Source organism: Triticum aestivum, chromosome 1A (genome assembly GCF_018294505.1).
Source record: "Triticum aestivum cultivar Chinese Spring chromosome 1A, IWGSC CS RefSeq v2.1, whole genome shotgun sequence".
NCBI classification, from domain to species: domain Eukaryota; kingdom Viridiplantae; phylum Streptophyta; class Magnoliopsida; order Poales; family Poaceae; genus Triticum; species Triticum aestivum.
The window spans coordinates 240,841,315-240,863,575 of record NC_057794.1 but is presented as its reverse complement, the minus strand read 5'-3'; the positions used below and the strand labels follow the sequence as shown (position 1 = coordinate 240,863,575).

At 45.7% G+C, this 22,261-nt stretch overlaps 1 protein-coding gene across 1 annotated transcript; it reads right to left on the bottom strand.

The window, feature by feature from the left end:
- Positions 1–17,789: 17,789 nt before the first annotated feature.
- On the bottom strand, positions 17,790–20,518 carry LOC123044248 (uncharacterized). Its single transcript, XM_044466943.1, has 2 exons — positions 19,579–20,518; positions 17,790–18,123 (listed from the first exon to the last, which is right to left on the bottom strand). The coding sequence occupies exons 1-2, from the start codon at positions 20,385–20,387 to the stop codon at positions 18,108–18,110; spliced, it is 825 nt and encodes a 274-aa protein (XP_044322878.1). The 5' UTR covers positions 20,388–20,518; the 3' UTR covers positions 17,790–18,107.
- Between the last annotated feature and the right edge of the window lie 1,743 nt (positions 20,519–22,261).

The following is a 22,261-nucleotide window of genomic DNA, read 5'->3' as shown; positions in this document are numbered from 1 at the left end:
GGCGGAGGTGGAGTCTGAGGAGGAATCCGACTCAGGCGTCGCAAGTCTGGCTACAGCATACGTTGCCAAGTCCATCTTCAACACTGAAGACAATGACTTCATCACCGACACCGATGCAAATGACAAGGACTACTCCGCTTCTACCTACTGCTTCATGGCACGCGGTGCCAAGGTAAACACACGCACTACTCACTATCAAACATCTAGCGACGATGACTCTGATTATGGTTCAAAACCTAGCTACAAAACACTTGCTAAAATTGCAACTGAACAACAGAAAGCTATGGAACATATTCAAAAACTATTAGACAGAAGCGATGATCTGTTAGGTGCTGAAATGACTCGATCTGAATCCTTAATTGAAGACATAAAAAATCTTCACGTTAGGTATCAGGAACTTGAAAGTCTTCATGAAACTCTCTCAACAACTCATGAAAAGCTTTCCTATGATTATCTTCAAAGGAAGCAAGATCTTGAGAAATTGAGAGCGGTTCATGAAGATCTTCAAACGGAAAACGAGTCACTTCGCGCCAAACAGATCAGTCCCGCTCAGGTAGGATTTGAACCACCATGTCTTAAATGCATTGAGCGTGATAATGCTACTTCTGTTGCTGAACGTTCTACTGCTATTGCTGTTGCAATATCTTCAACTGTTGATGTGGTAACTAACCCCTCTGCTGAGGATACCACCGCTATTGCTGATGAGAATGCTAGGTTGAAGACATTGCTTGAAACAGGGATGTATAAAAGTCTTAAAGGGCATCAGACGCTATGTGATGTCCTAAAAAAGAAGATTCTGAACCGAAACCCTAGGAAAGAGGGTGTAGGGTTCGTAAGGAAAATGAATGCAGATGGCTCTTACTGGAAACCTGAGCAGTACCCCAAAACCATGTGGGTTGCTGCAAAGGAACCTTCTGCAGATCCATCCAATCTATCTGGCTTCACTTGTGCTAACCCCATTATCATTGATGAATCCTTTGATGCAAACTATATGCTGTTTAAGAATCAGAATGGTGAAGTGTTTGCCAGGTACATTGGTACTAACTGCAGGAATGGACCGCCTATGAAGAAGATCTGGGTTCCGAAAAGGTGTCTGGAGAGTCTTCCTATGAATGTCATCATGACACCTCACGTGAAGAAGACAAACCTCAGACCAAAGGCTTCATACGGTCCAAAGGCTTCATACAGACAAAGGACTCACCTGAGTCGCACTAACGCAAATGTTTTGCAGGGAAACCATACTTAGGCATATGAATATGAGAGTGGTTCATCAAACCGCCATGTTCATAAGACCAAGAACTATTCTGCTTATTCTTATGAGTACTATTGTCCGCCTGCAAGACTGTTTGCTAAGGCTTCAAAGCCAAAATTCTCAGATGCTGCACTTAGACTTATTGCTTCTAAGCCGCCCTTGATGTGGGTGGCTAAGAAAGCTTAACTCTCTTTTGCAGGGAAAGGTCTCCAGCAGAAAACCAAAATCGTCTAACGCTATTGCTGGGGACCTTAAACATCTTGTAGGGCGCAAGATCAAATGCCCAAATGGTCTTACTATGTACTTCGTACCCGAATCGTTTGCTACTCTCCCTATTAGTCCTAACTTGGATCTAAGCTTTCATAACCCACTGGTTCGTCAAATGTTTTTGCTTCACAATGCTCTCGGTGAAGCCTATCCCCCTAACTGCACTGTAGGGTACGACACCAGTGTCTTCAGAATGGATTATTGACAGTGGGTGTACAAATCACATGACTAGCAAAAGAAGTCTTCTTATGGACTCAACCTTACGTCCATCCGACAAGAGCCACATCACATTTGCTGACACTGGTAAAAGTAAGGTATTGGGTCTAGGTAGAGTTGCAATCTCAAGGGATCAACACATGGATAAAGTCATGCTTGTTGAATCCCTTGGCTTCAACTTAATGTCTGTCTCAATGCTTTGCGATTTGAACATGATCGTAATGTTTGGAAAATAAATATCGTTGCCTTCTACTAATGGAATCTGACAAGTCTCTAGTGTTTGAAGGGTATCGAAAAGATGATTTGTACGTGGTAGATTTCTCAGCAGGGCCATAGCTTGCAGTATGTCTTCTAGCAAAGGCTTCAGAATGCTGGCTCTGGCATCGGAGGCTTGGACATGTTGGCATGAGGAACCTCCACACTCTTGCGAAGAAGAAGCATGTCATAGGCATCGAGGGCGTCAAGTTCAAGAAAGACCACTTATGCGGTGCCTGTGAAGCAGGGAAGATGACGAGGGCCAAACATCCCTCGAAGACAATCATGACCACTACTCGACCCTTCGAACTGCTTCACATGGATCTTTTCGGTCCCACTCATTACTCAACTCTAACTACTACTGCTTGCCTCTATGGCTTCGTTATTGTTGATGATTATTCTAGATATACTTGGGTGCACATAATCCTTTACAAGACTGAAGTGCAGGATGTCTTCAGACGCTTCGCCAATCGAGCTATGAACAATTTTGGCGCCAAGATAAAGCACATCAGAAGTGACAATGGCACTGAATTCAAGAACACTGGCCTTGATACATATCTTGATACCTTGGGCATCACACATGAATTCTCAGCCCCGTACACGCCACAGCAGAATGGCGTCATCGAACGCAAGAACAGAACACTAATTGAGATGGCCAGAACGATGCTAGATGAATACAAGACCCCAAGAAAATTCTGGCCCGAAGCCATTGATACTTCATGCCATACAATCAATCGTGTTTATATTCACAAGCTACTGAACAAGACATCTTATGAGCTCCTTACTGGCAAGAAGCCAAATGTCAGTTACTTCAGAGTATTTGGCGCAAGGTGCTGGATCAAGGACCCACATCACACCTCAAAATTTGCACCAAAAGCACATGAGGGTTTTATGCTTGGATATGGAAAGGATTCGCACTCCTACAGAGTCTTCAATCTCTTTCATTACAAAGTGGTTGAAATAGTGGATGTGCGGTTCGATGAGACCAACGGTTCACAAAGAGAGCAGCTGCCAAATGTGCTAGATGAAGTTCCATCCAGTGAATCAAAAAAGCTAATGGGAACTGGAGAAATTATACCTTCTGAAGCTCATCCTGAAGAAGAACTTATCATTTAAGCACCTGATCAACATGAAGACAATGCTCAGCCTGAAGACATTCCTTCCAACAATGACAATGAACAGCAAGAGCAAAGTCTTCGCCCTGTACATCCTCGTGTTGCCAATGAAGTGCAGATTGAAAGAATAATTGATAGCATCAATGCACCTGGTCCACTCACTCGTTCAAGGGCAACTCAGCTAGCAAATTTCTATGGGCACTTCGCATTCGTCTCAATAACAGAACCCAAAAAAGTAGAAGAAGCCTTCATGGAACCTGAATGGATTCAAGCTATGCAAGAAGAGCTTCAACAGTTTGAGCTGAATAATGTATGTGAACTGGTTAAGCGTCCTGATCCACGGAAGCACAATATAATAGGCACCAAATGGATATACCACAACAAGCAAGATGAGCATGGTCAAGTTGTCAGAAACAAAGCTCGTCTCGTTGCTCAAGGATATACTCAAGTGGAAGGCATTGACTTTGATGAAATATTTGCTCTTGTGGCTAGACTTGAAGCCATACGCATACTGCTGGCCTATGCAAATCATCATAACATACTTCTATATCAAATGGATGTGAAGAGTGCCTTTCTCAATGGCAAGATTGAAGAAGAAGTGTATGTTGCACAACCGCCTTGCTTGGAAAATCCAAAACATCCTGACATGGTATACAAGCTCAACAAGGCACTGTATAGCCTCAAACAATCCCCTCGGGCCTGGTATGACACACTCAAATACTTCCTGAAGAGCAAAGGCTTCATACCTGGTTCCCTAGATCCCACTCTTTTCACGAAGACATATGATGGTGAACTGTTTGTGTGCCAAATATATGTGGATGACATTATCTTCGGCTGCACCAATCAGAAGTACAGTGAAGAGTTTGGATATATGATGCAAGAGCAATATCAGATGTCCATGATGGGGGAGCTGAAGTTCTTCCTCGGTCTTCAAATACGACAACAACACAATGGCATCTTCATATCTCAAGAGAAGTATCTCAAAGATTGCCTAAAGAAGTTCGGTATGCAAGACTGCAAAGGCTTCACAACACCAATGCCAGCCAAACATCATCTGGGTCCTGACGACAATGGTAAAGAGTTCGATCAAAAGGTATACCGCTCCATGATTGGTTCATTACTTTATCTATGTGCATCTAGGCCAGATATTACGCTTAGTGTTTGCATGTGTGCTCGATTTCAAGCGGCACCAAAGGAGTCGCATCACTTAGCTGTGAAGCGAATTCTTCGATATTTGGCTCACACCCCAACTCTAGGATTATGGTATCCAAAGGGCTCAGAGTTTGATCTGGTTGGATTCTCGGATGCTGATTATGCTGGTGACAAAGTTGATCGCAAGTCTACATCAGGCACATGTCACTTTCTGGGATGATCACTTGTATGTTGGTCTTCAAAGAAGCAGAACTGTGTATCTCTCTCCACTGCTGAATCTGAATACATTGCTGCTGGATCTTACTGCGCTCAGCTTCTGTGGATGAAGCAAACACTCAAGGACTATGGCATTCATCTGAAGCAAGTGCCACTTTACTGCGACAATGAAAGCGCCATCAAGATTGCCAACAACCCAGTTCAGCATTCGAAGACAAAGCACATTGAAATTCGTCATCACTTTCTCAGAGATCATGTTATGAAGGAAGACATTGATATCATACACGTCAACACTGAAGAGCAATTGGCAGATATCTTCACCAAGCCTTGGATGAGAAGAGGTTTTGCAAGTTACGGTGTGAGCTAAATATCCTGGAATCCTCAAATGTCCTGTGATCAGGCACACATCCTAACCCTTATGCATATTGATGACTTAGATGTGCAACACACGAAGTAAAGTATATCTTCAATCAATGAAGACACACATTCTAAGTGTGAATACATTAATGTGGAATTTGACTTCGGAGCGCCACGATAATTGTGCGCCGTGTCTGGGTCTAATACTTCCTATACGGTGGGTAACGCCACCTCCAAACGTTCTATTTTGAAGTGTTTCACTCATGGCGTTACCTTGCAATGTCTTCACATTTGGTTTGGCTTCGATCTCAACATATATTCATGATTATCTTCACTATGTTGATTCTATATATATATATATATATATATATACTAGTGTTCTGTCCTCTACAGCATTCACTTATAGCTATGTCTTCGTGTTGAATCTTTTGAACTAAGTGAATGTGATCGGACCCTAACCTCTCTATGCTTTCTATCTCAAACTCTATCTCCCCAAGTCATATGCATTCTATTGAAACTGTCGAATGTCTTCTCTGCGTCCTTGTTAGCAGAAGATACAGAGACAACCATTAAGTCCGTTTTCAATGCTCATTCCTCCACATGAAATCCGGAGAAGTAGGATCGACCATCTGACAATCAGGCGTGCATGGGACATGGAACAAACCCCAAAATTCCGCATAATGGCCACGTGTTCCTTAGATGCGAATCGCCAGGGGCACCTGTGTAATAGCACAGTGCCACCCCTGTACCTATAAATACACACTCACAGCGGTTATTATCTCTTCTTCCACCCTCGCACGAACCCTAGCTCCACCGCTAGCCCTCGACGACACCGGCGATGAAGCGCTTCGCTGCCACAACCTCTCCGACGTCATCTTCACGCCGACCGTGGACATCGTCCTCTCCACCGTCGCCGTAGGTGTCCTCCATCGCCAAGTTAGGGCACGGAAGATCGAACTGCTCGGCCTCATCTTACACTCCGTCTAGCAGTTCTTAGTGTGGTAAATAAAACTTCCTCTTTTTACAGCACCATTGATCCTATGGATTTGTCACTTTCTACCACAAGCAGTTTCTGTTCACACAAGCTAGATCTCTCTCATACTGCATCTCATAACATGCCTAGTATATTCACTTGTGCTTCACAAAGTAGTTAGATTCCTCACTTGTACTGATCTGTGGATTCGTACAAATCTGGAACCAACTTCTTATCTGTGAGTGAATGTCTTCGCACGATGAGGTCAATGTCTTCTAAACTGATTTATCTTCAAAATCTTCTGAGAATGCATATGACCTCTTCCCCTTCCCTCGCACCTTAATGCTGTAACAGGTACATGTCCGTGGGAGAATCCTTTGGTTCTCATAGTCTGCATTCATTTGCAGAATTCTTACAGCATCACATAAATTCTCCCGAAGCCAGTTCCTGTTGGTCCAGCAAACGAAAACCTTTGAAGCCTTTGAACGTCTTGAAGCCTTTCAGGTTAAAGTTTATGGCTTCAGAGAAAGCAGCAAGGAAGGGTGGCAGAAAGCGTCGTGGTGAGACCTCCAGAGATCTGCCAGATGAACTCTCAGAAATGTACAAGACAGATCCTGAAGAGGATTACAGTCAGCGCAAGACCCGAATCCAATGGATTCGAAGATATTGGGCAGAACAATGGTTCAAATACAGATTTGTGACCCAGGGGTATGCTGAGAAAAACGCCATCAAGAGACCGTGGGGAGACATCCTATTCAAGAATCTTCTACCCAGGTCCAGAGATGAAGCCATTGCTCAAGGCTTCTATCCATGCATGGTCCATGGACCACAGCCTGCTGATGCACACTCGTCGTCACTGCTATGGTGTTGTGACGACAATCTGTTCAAGCGCAACTTCCAGTTTGCTCAGAACTACGAAGTAGAACACGAAGACTTTTGGGTTAGACTTCAACCCTGGTCCCTCATCTCCAAGGGCAGATGGCACACGACATGCAGAACCCAATGTCATTGGTCCTTTCACCAACCTTGAAGGCCTCATCACCTACATCTTGGTTCAAGGGACTGCAGTGAATGAGCCTGCAGCTGACATTGAGTCTGATGACCCGCCTGCAGTGCCGAAGCCAAAGCAGTTGAAGAAGCCAAAAGCTTCAAAGCCGGCCCCTTCACCAAAAATCTCAAGGGCGAAGCCATTGGCAACTGCACCTCCTAAAGACAGTGTGCAGTTTGAAGACTTATCACGCATCTCCAAGCCCCAGAAGGCCAAGATGCCTCTGTCTCACACTGGCAAAGAGCTAACAGCTGCTACCATTCTGCGCAATGACGACATTGATCTGTCAAGTGATGAAGATCTTGCAGATGACTCTCTTGAGCAACTCATCAAGAGCAAAGAAGAAGCAGAAATCTTCAATGATCTGCCTCTCTTTGATGTCACCATCATCCACAACTTCATTGACGAGTGGTTTGACACGCCAAACATCAGCTTTGAAGATCTGCAGCTACCCATTGGCCTCAGTGTCGCCTTCCAAGGCGCCATTGCTTCAGAACTTGCTATTGCCCAGCGCATTGTTGAACTGAAGCAGAAGATTGAATATGAAAAGGCTCAGTTCAAGAAGCATATGGCCAAGCTCAGCATGCAAGAAGTGAAGAACTTCAAGACAATGATGCACGAGCTCAAGGAAGCCTTTGTGAAGAAGCGTGCAGAAGCTTAGGGTTCGCGTGAGCGCATGAAGACTCTGGCTGACAGATGTGTGCAAGCCTATAATGAGGCTGAGAAGCGCAAGGCACTTGGGCGTCCTGGCATCGACCCCAGGATGGCCGCAAAGAAGAAGAAGAAGCCTGCTACGGCTGAACCTGATGCACCAAGGCAAGAAGCAGTTCCGATTGTCTTCCCAACTAGACTGACTGGCTCGAAGCCAAAAAGCCGGTCAACAGCTTCAGACCTCAAGAAGACAAGGACTGCTGAGGCTGAAGCCAGGAAGAGGAAACACTCTGAAGCCTCTCCTACTGCCCCCTCCAAGAAGAAGAGGAAGACCAAGAAAGCTTGGGCTGCTTCCACAGAGCCCTTGATAGTTGAACCCATTTCTATGGTCTATCCTGAAGCTGAACGACAACTGACAATTCATGAGCCTGCTTCCACAGAGGCTCATGAAGCTAAAGACATTCCAGCAGCTGATCCCATCGCTGCTGAAGACATTGGTCAACATGACAATGTAGAAGATGGTGCAGTCCTTCCTCAGCATGAAAACAGCGAACTCATCAGCATTGGTCGTCCACTGACGCCAATTGCACAGGATGCTTCATGGGCGGATCGCCCACAAGAGGAAGAAGACTATGAGGCCCAGCCCACTCCAACTCCTTAGGCGTCGTCTGCGTTCCGCAGGCTTCGCAAAGGTCCAAGGCCTCAAGTCTCTGCTGAAGACATTCCGGCTGCATCAGCCGCAGAAGAAGGAGTCCCACAAGATCCCACTCCCCTGTCCCACCAAGAAGCAGTTCTTCAGGAGAATGTGCTTGTGACCGATCCTCCAACTAGTCAAGTGGAGGATGAAAATCGTGAGGCTGCCACAACCACCAATGAAGCTAATGTGGAGCCCTCCCCAGCAAAAGCTTCAGAAGACAGCGAAGCCACTGATCCTGCCACTTCTGTTCCTAAGTCTGTTGCCGGTCCCCAATTCGACTATCATGTTGAGCACAGGCCTCAGGTCCAGAAGCCAATCCCAAGACTGCCAAGGTTTCCAGGTCCTGCATCAGCACCTGGCTCCTTCAACATCAATGGCTTCAGGGCAGACAACACGTTCTTCAATAGCTCCAGAAACCCCTACTCAAGGGAAAGGATATCATCTGATTGGTTCTGGAGCTATCCTCAGCGAAGCTATTACTCTTGCATTCTTTACAACCAAGGTCGCATCTTCCCACACAAGCGCCTTGATGTTGAAGCTATAGCTGGTCTGCCCTGTCTGGAAGAAGCTTTAGATGGCTTCAAGGAAGTTGGACTGCTGCAGTTCATTACTGACGAAGAGCATTGGAATGAAGAGCTGCTACTTCAATTCTATGCCACGCTTCACATCAGAGGGTACAACAGAGATCTGAAGACTTGGGTCCTGGAGTGGATGACTGGCAACGTTCATCACAAAGCCAATGCATTTGACATCATTGAGCTCACTGGCTTGCCCACTCCTGGCGATCTCTTCGAGCAAGACTGTCAGCTGCATGCTGAAGATATTGAGAGCATCTTTCAGCGGCCAGAACCTGATATGAGTCAGATGCTCAGCATGATGAAGCCATTGCCCCAAGATGTTGCTTATCCCATAGAGTTCTTCGTTGAAGACCTTGAGTACCTGCCAAGAACCATCTATCACATCATCAGGCGAACTCTCTGGCCTATCAAAGGGCACTCTCCAATTGCCAAGCTTCAGGGTGCAATGAAGACTTTGGTCTTCTATATACTTCATGGCAAATGCTTCAATGCCCAGGACTTCTTCATACGCCAACTTGCTGCATCAGGCATTGATCTGTTTGGTTTGAAGTTCTACGCCCCTTGGGTCATGCGGCTGATCAAGCTACACTCTGCCATCTCGTATCAGCCCTCAGCCTGCAACCATCGGATCTTCTTGCCTGACGTGGACATGTCTACTGAAGCCATATATTCTGAGCCTGCCAAGCAACCTCTAAGTCTTCAGAATGCAGAACATCAGAGTTTTACTCAGAATGTTGAAGGCGTTGAAGCAGTTTCTCGGGTGTATCCTTTGGCTGGCACTACACGTGCACCACACACTGCTTCCACTGAAGCCACTGACAGTGCCACTGCTCCAAGACCCAAGAAGCGCACTCGTGTTCTCAACGACCAAGAGCTTCTTGTGGCTCTACATCAGAAACAGGATAGGCATCATGACTGGCTGAAGCGTCAGATGAAAAGCCTCTTGGTGGATGTTAATCGCACTCGAAATCTTGCCACCAAAAATGCTTTTGTTGCCCATGAAACCTGTCGCCGCACCTGGAAAGGGCTCACGATGATGTGTTCTGAAGTTGATCTTCAAGAGGATGGCTTCACCGAGAGATTCAAGTTTGACTCCACACCTCCTCGACGGGCTGTGCTGCTAGGAACTCCATCCCTTGAAGACTCTAAGTTCTCTTCCTCTGCTGCCACAGTGACTGCCAGAATTATTGAGGAAGAAGACGATGCTACTTCACCGCCACCTCCTTCAGCACCTCCAAGCTCTTCTGCATCGCCAAACAACACCAACAACCCTGCTACTTCACCTACTCCTCATGGGAACGAGTAGAGGCTCTATGTCTTCAAACCTTTTTGGTCATTACTGACAAAAGGGGGAGAAGCATATGAGATTGATAGTCTTCAAGCGGGTCCATATGGACGGGTGCTTTATATTTTGCTTCGTGCTTACAACTCTCGTTTTTGCTACATTTGGTTCTTACAAGTTGTAACACTTAAACTAGATGGTCGTCTGCTACTTATTTGCCACCTTGTTTTGCGAAGATAGATTCCGCATGTGCGACGATAAATTCCGCACTTAGCTCATTCTGCAGACGTCCATTTTCCATTATGCATGTCATTATCTTCATATACTTTCACATGCATAGTGGATTGTCATCATAAGTTGAAGTGGATCTCCACAAGTACAACCTGCCATGTGCATTTGCATTCCAAAAGCAAATTAACTTATATGCACATCTTCAGGGGGAGCCCCTGCAACTTATGAAGACAATTCCTTATCCTTTACAATTTCACAGATTATATTCCCCGTTGAAAACTTCAACTAGTTTGTCATCAATCACCAAAAAGGGGGAGATTGTAAGTGCATCTAGTGCCACCCCTAGTTGGTTTTGGAGTATTGACGACAAACCTAGTTGAGGGACTAATGTGTTTGTGAGAATTGCAGGATAACACAGGTAGAAGTCCCTCATTGATTCGGTTTTACTACCAGAGATGACCCCTAAAAATGTATGAAGACATTGAAGTCAAAGGTGGTATATGAAGATATTCACATTGAAGACTATGACAAGAGAAGACACTATATAAGAAGCCTATGGAGCTCGAAGACTTAGATCTTTCGTAGTTCTTTTTATTTTGTGTTGAGTCATAGGAACCACCGCACTGTTAAGTGGGTCCAAGAGAACTAGTCAGAATGACTGCAGTGATGCCTAAACCAAAAACCTATGTCTTCGAGTGAAGACTATGAGAGCGAATCTTGTCCAGATTCGGACAAGTCAGCTTTGCTTGTAGCCCAAGTAAAGTTGCCGTGTGAGTTTGAAATCTGACTGTTGGAACACGTGTCAGTTCCTTAGTGACCCAGGGTCATTTCAGACAAATCAGGTCGGGTTGCCAAGTGGCTATAAATAGCCCACCCCCTACAACCATAAACGGTTGGCTGCTCAGATTGAAAGTACGGCTTTTGTCATTTGAGAGCAACCCACCTCGAAGCCTTTGAGAGAGAATTCCTTGCGAGGATAAAGCCCTAACCACCAGAGCCAGAGAGAATTGGGCATCACTTAAGTCTTCTTGTCTGTGTGATCTGAAGACTTATTACACTTGAGGACTGTGCATCCTCCAGCCGGTTAGGTGTCGCGTTCTGAGCATCCAAGAGACATTGTGGATTGCCGGTGAACAAAGTCTGTGAAGGTTTGGGAGTCTACCTTGAAGACTTACCAGAGTGGTTGGGCGAGGTCTATGTGACCTTAGCTCAAGGAGAATACGGTGAGGACTGGGTGTCCTGAGCTGCGTGTTCAGGACTGGGTGTCCGGGACTGTGTGTCCTAAGGTTTAAATACCTAGCCGCTCCAACCAGACGTACAGTTGTCACAGCAACTGGAACTGGTCCAACAAATCATTGTCTTCAACGAGTCACTGGTTTCATCTTCACTTCCCTTTACTTACTGTTACTCCTTGTGAAGTCATTGTATGTCTGTACTATCATTTGTCTTCACTGAGTGACTGCGTGTTCTGTTTGACTTCACAATATCTTCCTACCTGATCCTTACTACCTAGCTGCTATTAGTCTTTGTGCTTTCACTTCATTGAATACTTGACTATGGTTTACCTAGTGTAGTCTACCTTCCGCTGCATGGTAATAGGTTTAATTTTATCGTTTGTCTTCAAAACTTCTATGTTCTAAAGACTTTCATAAAAATCGCCTATTCACCCCCCCTCTAGTCGATATAACGCACTTTCACACACAAAAGAACAACAAGACTTCTATGATACTATTCTGCTTGACAAGAAGCCAATTGTTTGTGACATGAGATGGGTTGATTGGGAATACATCAAAGAAAATGAAGATCACTTCCCAGGTGTACAAGACAGCTTCAAAGCTTGTGGAGTTGATGAGTTTGTGGGTCAAAAGTTGACCAAATGGAATGATGAGCTAGTTATGCAATTTTACTCCACTGCTCATTTCTATCCAGATGGAAGGATAGTATGGATGTCTGAAGGTACGAGGTACCAATCAACTGTTGAAGAATGGGCCAAGTTGATCAATGCCCCAGAGGAACATGATGATGATTTGGATGTGTATGCCAAGAAGAAGAAAGACCACAACTCTATGGCAAACATGTACAAAGAGATCCCTGATAAAGCTTTGGAGACCCACAAGCTTGGATCTGTACACTATTTGTTGTCTGGTTTGCCTACTATCAAAACCATCTTAAGGCATACTTTGCTACCCAAGTCGGGAGATCACAAGATGATTATAGGACATTCCATCAACTTGCTGCAAATATTTGATGTGCCTTAAAAATTCAAGGTCATGAGTCTGATTGTAGAGACAATCAAGAGGACGGCAGCTGACCAGAAGAGATCATGTGGGTATGCTCCACATATTCAGGTGCTCATCAACTCCAAGATGGGCATAGGCACTTACTTGTTGGACAAGGAGCATCTACCTCTGTACCCTGAATTTGAAGAAAACACAGTTGTGATGAATGAGGATGAACCTTCATCAGCACAAGCACAAGAGAAGAGAACTAAAGCAAAGGCAGAGAAAGCTGCGAGGATGCCAAGTGTAGAGGGAGCATCTCATGTGTTCCTGAAGAGCAAGCAAGATCAGGTAGCATATCTGATCCAATCTACTTTGAGGATTGAGAAGGGCTTGGCCACCCTGACTCAGAATCAGGAGAGCTTGGAAAGGATTGTTGAGACAAAATTCTATAATCTTGACCTCAAGGTTACTGAGATATAGACAGCTGTTGAGCAGCTCCAGGAGGAAGCAGAAGAGAGGAGAGGGAAGGTAACTACGGATGATTTTCAGTGTGTGCCACGAGGTTAGAGGTCTGCTGCAGTGCTAGTACCAGATTCTAGAGCTACATCGTCAGCACCAGCAGCTACAACTTCAGTACCACCTCCAGCAGCCACTCCACTAGCTCCAACTAGATCAACAGATGCCTTCGTCCTTGGAGTTCTCTCTACACCACCTCCCGAAGACCAAGCCTGAAAGACGCATAGCACTATGTATTTTCAATCTTTTTGGTAACTTGTTGCCAAGGGGGGAGAAATGTATAGATCATAGGCTTCAAGAGAGTGTGTTTTGCTTCTTTGTCTCTCTTGCTTTTTGTTGAACTTGATTGTGTGCTTGGTTGATACCCTATGGCTGTGTGAGATACTTGTTTGATCATGTGTTTGATCATATGCTACTTTAATGCTTGCCTGGATGATATTATCTCTTATATCCCATATATGATCATTCACTTTGCTTGGTGAAGAGTGCATGCTTTTAATTTCTATCATTTTGAGCGCTCCACCAAGATGTATGTGACATGCAAGAGTAACCCATTATCCTAATCGATTGTGTATTTGCATTCAAAAGCAAGTTTTAAATAATGCACAGATTTAGGGGGAGCTTTTGCTTATCACATACTTCTCAAAGCGACGATGTATTTCAATCTTATGATCATTTGTCGAAGCTTTGATCTATATGTTGTCATCAATTACCAAAAAGGAGGAAATTGAAAGTGCAACTATCCCTGGGTGGTTTTGGTAATTCTTAACAACATATAGCTCATTGAGCTAATGCTATTTCAAGATAAATATTTCAGGAAAGATCAATGATTGGCATGGCATGGATTAGAAATGTGGACCCCTCAAAATGCTAAGGGCAAAAGATTGGCTCAAGCTCTGAAGCTCAAGTCTCTACATTTTACTTTTAGTGATCCAAGATCACATTGAGTCCATAGGAAAAGCCAATACTATTAAAAGGGGATGAGGTGTTGCTTAATGGGTTGCTTGCTCAAAATGCCTAGTGATATGCTCCAAAAACCCTCAACTACTTTCTCATATCCACATATGTCCCAAACCAAAAGTCAAACTCGGCCCCACCAAAACTTTCTATCCGGCGCCACCAAGTTCATTTGAAATTGCCACTGCCACAAACCCTAGTCATTTCGGTATTACCGATAGGGATCTCAGTCTCATCGAGATGGGATTGCAAACTCTCTGTTTCCCTTCGTAACATTTCGGTCCAACCGAGATGAGCGATCAGTCCCACCGAGTTCGCAATGCAAACTCTCTGTTTCCCCTTCGGAACGTTTTGGTCTCACTGAGATGAGCTAATCGGTCCCACCGAGTTTACCTAACTAACTCTCTGGTTAGCTTATTAACAAAATCGGTCCCATCGAGTTTATGTAATCGGTCTCACCAAGATTACGTTATGTCCTAACCCTAATGAAATCGGTCCCACCGAGTTGACATGTCGGTACCACTGAAAAACCTAACGTTCACATTTTGCACTAAATTGGTTTGACCGAGTTTCATTATTCGGTCCCACCGAGTTTGGTGATTTGTGTGTAACGGTTAGATTTTGTGTGGAGGCTATATATACCCCTCCACCCACTCTTCATTCGTGGAGAGAGCCATCAGAACATGCCTACACTTCCAACATATATTTTTTGAGAGAGAACCACCTACTCCTATGTTGAGACCAAGATATTCCATTCCAACCATATGAATCTTGATCTCTAGCCTTCTCCAAGTTGCTTTCCACTCAAATCATCTTTTCACTAAATCCAAATCTATTAGAGAGAGTTGAGTGTTGGGGAGACTATCATTTGAAGCACAAGAGCAAGGAGTTCATCATCAACACACCATTTTTTACCTTTTGGAGATTGGTGTCTCCTAGATTGGTTAGGTGTCACTTGGGAGCCTCCGACAAGATTATGGAGTTGAACCAAGGAGTTTGTATGTGCAAGGAGATCGCCTACTTCGTGAAGATCTAGTCTAGTGAGGCAAGTCCTTCGTGGGCGATGGCCATGGTGGGATAGACAAGGTTGCTTCTTCGTGGACCCTTCGTGGGTGGAGCCCTCCGTGGACTCGCGCAACCGTTAACCTTCGTTGGTTGAAGTCTCCACCAACGTGGATGTACGATAGCACCACCTATCGGAACCACGCCAAAAATCTCCGTGTCTACATTGCGTTTGCTCCCTCAAAACTCCTCCCCTTACCTTCATGTGCAATGTTTTATATTCCGCTGCTATACTCTTAGGCTTGCATGTGTAGGTTGATTGCTTGACTAGTGCTAAGTTGCTAAAATCTGCCAAGACTTAAAATTGGGAATAGGCTAGATTTTTATTTGGTCAAGTGGTCTAATCACCCCCTCTAGACATACTTTCGATCCTACAGCGCGTGGCAGGGCGCGCGGGTGCGGCGGTTTACGGTGACGCAATCAAGGGGAAAACAGACGAACGGGGAGAGGAGCTCACTGCGGTTCCAGGGCGAGCTCGAGGAGGCTGGTGGTGCAGTGACGGCGACGAATTCGTTGACGGCGTCGCGGTGACCGGAGGTTGAAGATGACGTCGATCCCAGCGCTGTGGTGATCTCTTGCTCGAGCTGCTCCTAGGAGTCGATGTAGACGAAGGACACGCAGCTCCTAGCAAGGCCACAACCGACAAGGTGGGCGATGGCCAGGCGGACGATGACGACGTGGCGATGGTGGCGTCGGGTGTCTACAATAGTGAGACAAATGAGCGGGGGAGAGGGGATTAGAAGCCAGGGTTTGGTCATGGGTGTCCAACGCTGCTTTTATCCTCCCCATGACGGAGTTGGGGTGCAGGTGTCGGCCATCCACGGCATGGCCGGCGTGGATGTGCGCCACGCCTTGCCTCCTCTACAGAGGAAGGAGATAGGAGGTGGGCCGGGCTAGCTACTGGTCTTTTGGTCCTTAAGTGCACAATAGTGGAACTCTTTTATTTCTTCTTCTTTTCTATTTTAGTTTTTGTTCCTGTTTTCTATTTTAATTAGCTACTAAATTAATTTAGTTAAAGGTGAAAAGTGGTACTTAAATATTAGGCAACATATTGGAGAGGCCCACAAAGTTGGAGGTCAATTGGAAATGTATAAATATTTGTCTATTTTGAAAAGGCCATTTTAGTTGATGTTGGACCACTTATTAATTTCCTAGAAATTTATTCCCGAGTCAAATGAAGTTGGTTTCAACATGACAATGATCAGCGAAATTTATAGAATAATGGGAATATTTTAGTTTTACCGTTCGAAGAAATAATAATTTTACTTGCAATTTGAATTTGAATTTGAATTTGAATTTGATTTTTGGACAAGTAGCAATTGCATAGTAATCATGATAACATGGCAACCATTAGGGGGAGATTACTGTAGTATGATTGTTGGGGTGTTACACTCATGACGTCAAGCTTGATGATGCTCTAGCACTTATTAGAAAAGAGGTCGGTGAAACCATCCGGCCTGGGGGCCTTGTCACTAGGCAAAGTGTTGATGGCCTCTATCACTTCATCCTTAGTAAATTGGCGGTTCAAGTCCGAGAGTTCATGCGGCGCACTGACAAGCTCATCCCAATTGAGCTCTAAGTATCTTGGAGTCCCCCATCCCATCAACTCGGAGAAATGGTTGTGGATTATCTCCTCTTTAAGCTCATGTTTGGTGACTCAATCATGGTTGTGTTTGATTATATTGCTTTTTGTCCTCTGGGCATTGATCTTTCGGTGAAAATATTTGGTGTTGCCGTCTCCCTCCTTGAGGTTTGTCATCCTAGCATGTTTTTCTTAAGCCCTCTCGATCACCAAAAGACTAATAACGCCCTCTGGACCTTGAGACGAAGATCTTGCTCCCCAGTGGAGAGAGGCCGCTCTTCTTGCGTGGTGTAAGATTATCAAAAGTGCAACACGAAGATGCACCTTTGATTTAGAAAAGAGCCTCATGCTCCACTCGATTTGTCTCGTACCAGTCTTTCTGGGTTTATGGTGTAGCACATGATAGGATCCACATGAGTGGTTGGCTCAGCCCATGCTTTTTGATCCACTTCGGTGAAGCCCGGAATGAAGGTCCAAAAGTTTTCGAATTTGAAAGTCCACGGCCTTCTAGGCCCACAATCATCATAAGTAATAATGGGCAATGATCAGAGAGGAAAGTCAAGAGAGCATGGAGAATGTGCGTATTGAATTGGACGTCCCAATCCAGGTTGTAAAAGGAGTCAAACTTGCGGAAGTACCTTTCTCAGCTCGAGCTCAAATGCTCCTGGTGTGAACAGTAAAATCAAAGAAAATAGACAAAAAAATTCAAAAAATTCCGAATTTTTGTGTGGCAGACTTTAAGGAATGTTTGAAGTGCGTGCAAAGATTCATCACAAAATCACATTGGTGGAAGTGGTGAAAGAAAAACAAAATCAAAGCTCCAAAATGTGTTTGAAAGTACCATTTTCAGAGCATAGATTTTGTTTTTTTGTCATGCGTTCAACCAATGTGATTTCGTGATGAATTTTGCATGAACCGCAAACATTCCATAATTATGATTTGTTTTTTGAATTTACTGAAATGTTTTGGAAAGTTGCTCTTCTTAGATAAGGTAGATGAGCAAGTAACAGCATTTACTATTTTGTGATCTTGGCACACAAACTGGGCTTGAAAATTGGTCCGTAGAGTGAGGAGACTAATTTAAATTTCAGTTGGCGTTGTCTTTCTACCTGATTCAGTAACCAAGCAGATGATCCAAAGCAACAAAACAGACCACCAAATGGTTTACCACACGACCATTTCATTCCTTGTATGTTTGTACGTACGTATCTGTACCACACAATCAAAAGAACTGGGAGCAATATACAGTTACATGCTTGTTTGCTGAACTCCTGAAAGCTTCACCGTTGAGAGCCTTGAGACTATATTTAAGCATCAATCGCCATGTACTCCAAGACGCCAACAATTAGTTCCAACCAAACCAATTACATGATATCATCGGCAGAAAACTGAAATAATTGGAGCATCTACAGCTTAGGGGCCCCTGACATTTCCTCGGCTCTGCAGCTAGCAGCAAATATCCTTCGCTGGATGTGCCTTCAGTTCAAGCCAAACCTGAAATATAAATGATCGTTGCCTTTAAAATGAGTTTGGTACTGCAATGAAGAAATTAGATTTGATTCGATTTCAATCTGCTAGTTTTCAATGATTTGCCGGGTTTTACACGATTTTGCGACACTATCCTCTCAGAAATAAGCCTTTCTTCTTTTGTTTGCCACCCGATGAAATGGTGAATAACTTTTTTTTATTTGAGACGAAAAAATGGTCAGTGGTTGAGATGAAGTAGGTATAACACAAGTTGTAAGCCAAAGGTTGGTGCTATGAGTGTGTGTTTTGGACACATGGTCCTTACCAGTACAGTTGTAGCTGTACCAATACGGATGCCACCAATCATGTTGCTCTCATCTATAGGATCCAATGTCTCCAAAGAGTTTCCCCATTCGTCCTCCATACCATACGTTGTACATTTTGCAAAATAAATAAATACATATATTACGGAGTATCTTGGTATTCATGGGAGCTACCTGATGGTCCAGGTGGGGTGTCAACTTGCAGGAGTTGGTTGCAGCAGCAGCACCGTGTGGCCAGCAGCTAACATTCAAGTGTGGATTCATTTGAAATGCTAACTGTCGTACCATGAGCGGAAGTAAAGAACAATTTTCTGTTCGTGTGTACGGCGATGCGTGCAATGTAATTAAGCCGACGCACAAGCTAAGCTGGGGAGGGACAGAGCGAATCCTGGGTTAGCTTTTGCTTCTCATAGTCGTCGGTCATCAAGCAAGGCAGATGCCCCGTCTCCCTTCTGTATCCACTACTAGTGCAGTAGCCTGCCCTGCTTGGGGCATCTTGTAGGCCACAAAATATGTGTCTTGCTTCGCATCACTTTTACGTACGAGTACTAAATCTGTAGCCTGTAGGCGCCCCTAGACGACAATGACATGTCGTGGTCGTACGAATATATGCGCTAATCTTTGGCTTCTGTCCGAATTCCCCTTGACTTGTGGAATCTTTCCTTGTGCTTGGAATCGATGATAGATCGATGGTCGATGCTTTCTGGATGGGTGGATGGATCAGTTTTGCTCCAATCAACATGCCAAATTGATTGGCATGTTAGGTTCCATTTCGTAATTAAGCAGAATTGTTTATAATGGCTTTTGCAGGAAATGAACACCGTGGAATTTCTAAGTCGCAAATACGCTTCATCACTTGAAGTATGAGTTCTGAGAGTGATACCATGCGTATCACCGAGGTTTCTCTTTACGGATTTGCACCTTTAAGCCTCATCGCACATGAATCGTCAAACAAGTCATGCTATCACTAAAATTTGAACTGAAACCACAAAACGTATTTCACATCGGAGGGAGTAGTAATCACTCTTTTACTAGTTCATGTTTCCCTTCTGATATGCCTATCAAAGTCATATTCATTCATGCAAATTTTGAGAAAGGTTTGTGCAAGCGCAAGCCAGCAACGTAACAGAGATATGAAATAGAAGAACGATCAGCTTACCATGTCATTCTGAGGAGGTACACCTGGCACCTGCTCATTGGGCTCCCGGCGGAGACGCCGCGCGGCGCCATGACGCCGTCGTCGCAGGACAGCCTCACGGGCACCATGCCGGTGCGCACGGCCCCGACCCGGACGCCCATGTGGGTGTCCACGACCACCTTGAACGCGAGCCGCCGCCGCCGGTACCCGTCGCGCACGCGCGCCGCCACCGCCTCGTCGACCACCACCCCCTTCGCGGCCGCCACGAACCCGACGACCGCCACCCTCCGGGCGCCGTGCTCGAAGCCTCCCACGGGCGCCCACCCCAGCGTGATGTCGCCGTCACTGTCGGCTAGATAGACGCGGCCCTCGCCGTCGCCGTACTCGAAGGCGATCTTGTCGTTGGGGTTCCAGGACACCACCTTCACGGCCGCCGTGACGTCCACGGCCGACACCGCGGAGGAGTTGCCGACGCGGAACCGCGTCGTCGAGACCGGCTGGAGGTGGAACGACGGCGGCCGCGGGTGGTAGCAGAGGTACGCCAGGCAGGCCGCGGCGACCGCGAGGCAGAGCGCGAGCAGGAGGAACCCGGTTGCGAGGCAGCACACGCGGCGGCCGGAGCACCCGCTGCCGCTGCGATGCCGCTTCCGCGGCGCCCCGCCGCCGCGCTGCTGTCGGTAATGGTGCGCTGGCGGCGGTTTTAGCGGGATCATCTGAGGCGGGGGCGCGAGGGGTGGCTTCTTCAGTGCCGGCGTCGTCCTTGCCGGCGCTGGCGCGGCAGCCGCCGCCACGGCAGCCTTTGTTTTGGGCTTCGGCGCCTTGTCGTCCATCGATGGTTCTTGGTCCCTACTGTGAGCCGACCGTGGTGTGTCCGAGAGAAGCTTAAAGACTGGGTTTGGTCTGTGAAATTGGCAAGTGGGAGTGGAGCGGCAGTGGCAAGGCAGGCGGTAGCTATGGAACGCAGTGGGAGTGGGACGTCCCCAATTTATCCTGACCTTCTACCGTGCAACCGACGGTGGACTTTTGTTGTTGCATTTACAACCTCGAGTTGAGCATTTTAGGAAATTGCTCAGCTTGCAAACTCTCTCCTTCCTCTCTTACAATTGGCCACATGTCTGCCGGGTGACTTAAATCACATAACCTACCCCCCCCCCCCCCCCCCCCCCCCCCCCTCTGTATCTTTCCCTCTCATTTCCTCCTCCCTTAGTCAAATCTCCGCGACCGATTTGTGAGTGGAAGGAGGCTGGACTAGGTGCTGGAGCTCTTAGCCGATTTGTGAGAGAGTAGCCATAGTGTGAGATTTAGGTGTTGGTGTAAGTGTAAAGGCCTTGCTTTTGTCGATGGTTGCATTGTGCGCAAGTTCTTGTACATAACTTTCTATCTTCTATAAAATTATGGTACATCTTTGGCGTAGTCTTGAGAAAAAAAGTCTCCACAACCATGGCACCTCCTTCTACATTACTGGCCCCTCTTAGTCACTAAGCCGCATCCCTCTTTCATCGATCTGGTGCCATCAGCGCTAAGCTCTCCTACATTAATTCATATGCTTCATCCTCGATCCATCGGCTGGATGAAAAGGCGATGGGGAGGGAGCTGAAGATAACTTTTTTTTGAAAGAGAAGGCAAACAATTGTCAGCCTTATGCATTCAAAGCGAGCTAGAGCTCGGATGACCAGAGGTCAATTACATGGGTTTACTGGAAGAAAGTTTCCAAACAGCTACACTTGTACAAGGTGCAGCAGAACAGAGATTGAGGAGGAGGGGTTCACATATCCAGAAAAAACAAGAACTGTCGTCAAGCCTGTAAACATTGCACCGTGACAATATTTCAGCTTTGCTTGGTGCATGTCGCGCCCTGTGACTCCACAAACTAAGCAGATCTGCCATGTTGATCAAGTAGAGTTGGGCGTACAGAAGTTGTTATTGAAGATACGGTCATTCCTAGCCTGCCAGCCCGAGACAACACAAGCAACAAACAACACACACCACAACTTCCCAAGAGACGCCATTTGATTTACATTTGCGACAAACTCAGCGATGTCCACAACGTTTGAGGCCACATGTGCAATTCCCAACTTATCCCTAAGATGATGAGAATGACGACATTGCAAGATGATATGGCTGATTGTTTCCATAGCTAGGCAAACATCACAATGGGAGAAAGGAGAGACGACATTCCAGTGTTTTCATACCATATTATCCCTTGTATTGAAGCACCGTCTGAAAGCACTCCATAGAAAGATTCTATGCTTCAAAGGTATAATTGACCTCCACACATACGCAGCATACTCCCATGCGACCCCTTGAAAGGTCAAAAGACGGTAGAAATGCCTCGTGGATAGAGCCTGCTGATAGATGGCAGAGATCCTCTTCTCATGCAGAGTGGTGTATAGCCGGCAAGCATCAAGGCAAGACAACAGCTCACCAAGTTCTCTGGAGGCTTGCACCAACAGGTTCGGGTGCAGTTTAAGATCTCATTGCCCTTGATCATATTGCATAGAGATGGTGCAATCAGTGTCTTCAGCAAAAGAGTATAGAGTGGGAAATACCAGATAAAGCCTCCCCAATAGGGACCACTTATCATGCTAGAAGGAAATTGTAGCCTCGGAACCAAGCAAGTAGGAGGAAGACTGTGTAACTAAAGAGATGCATGACTTGATTATTCTCCAAACTACCGTGTTATTACTTGCAGTGTGGTCAGATA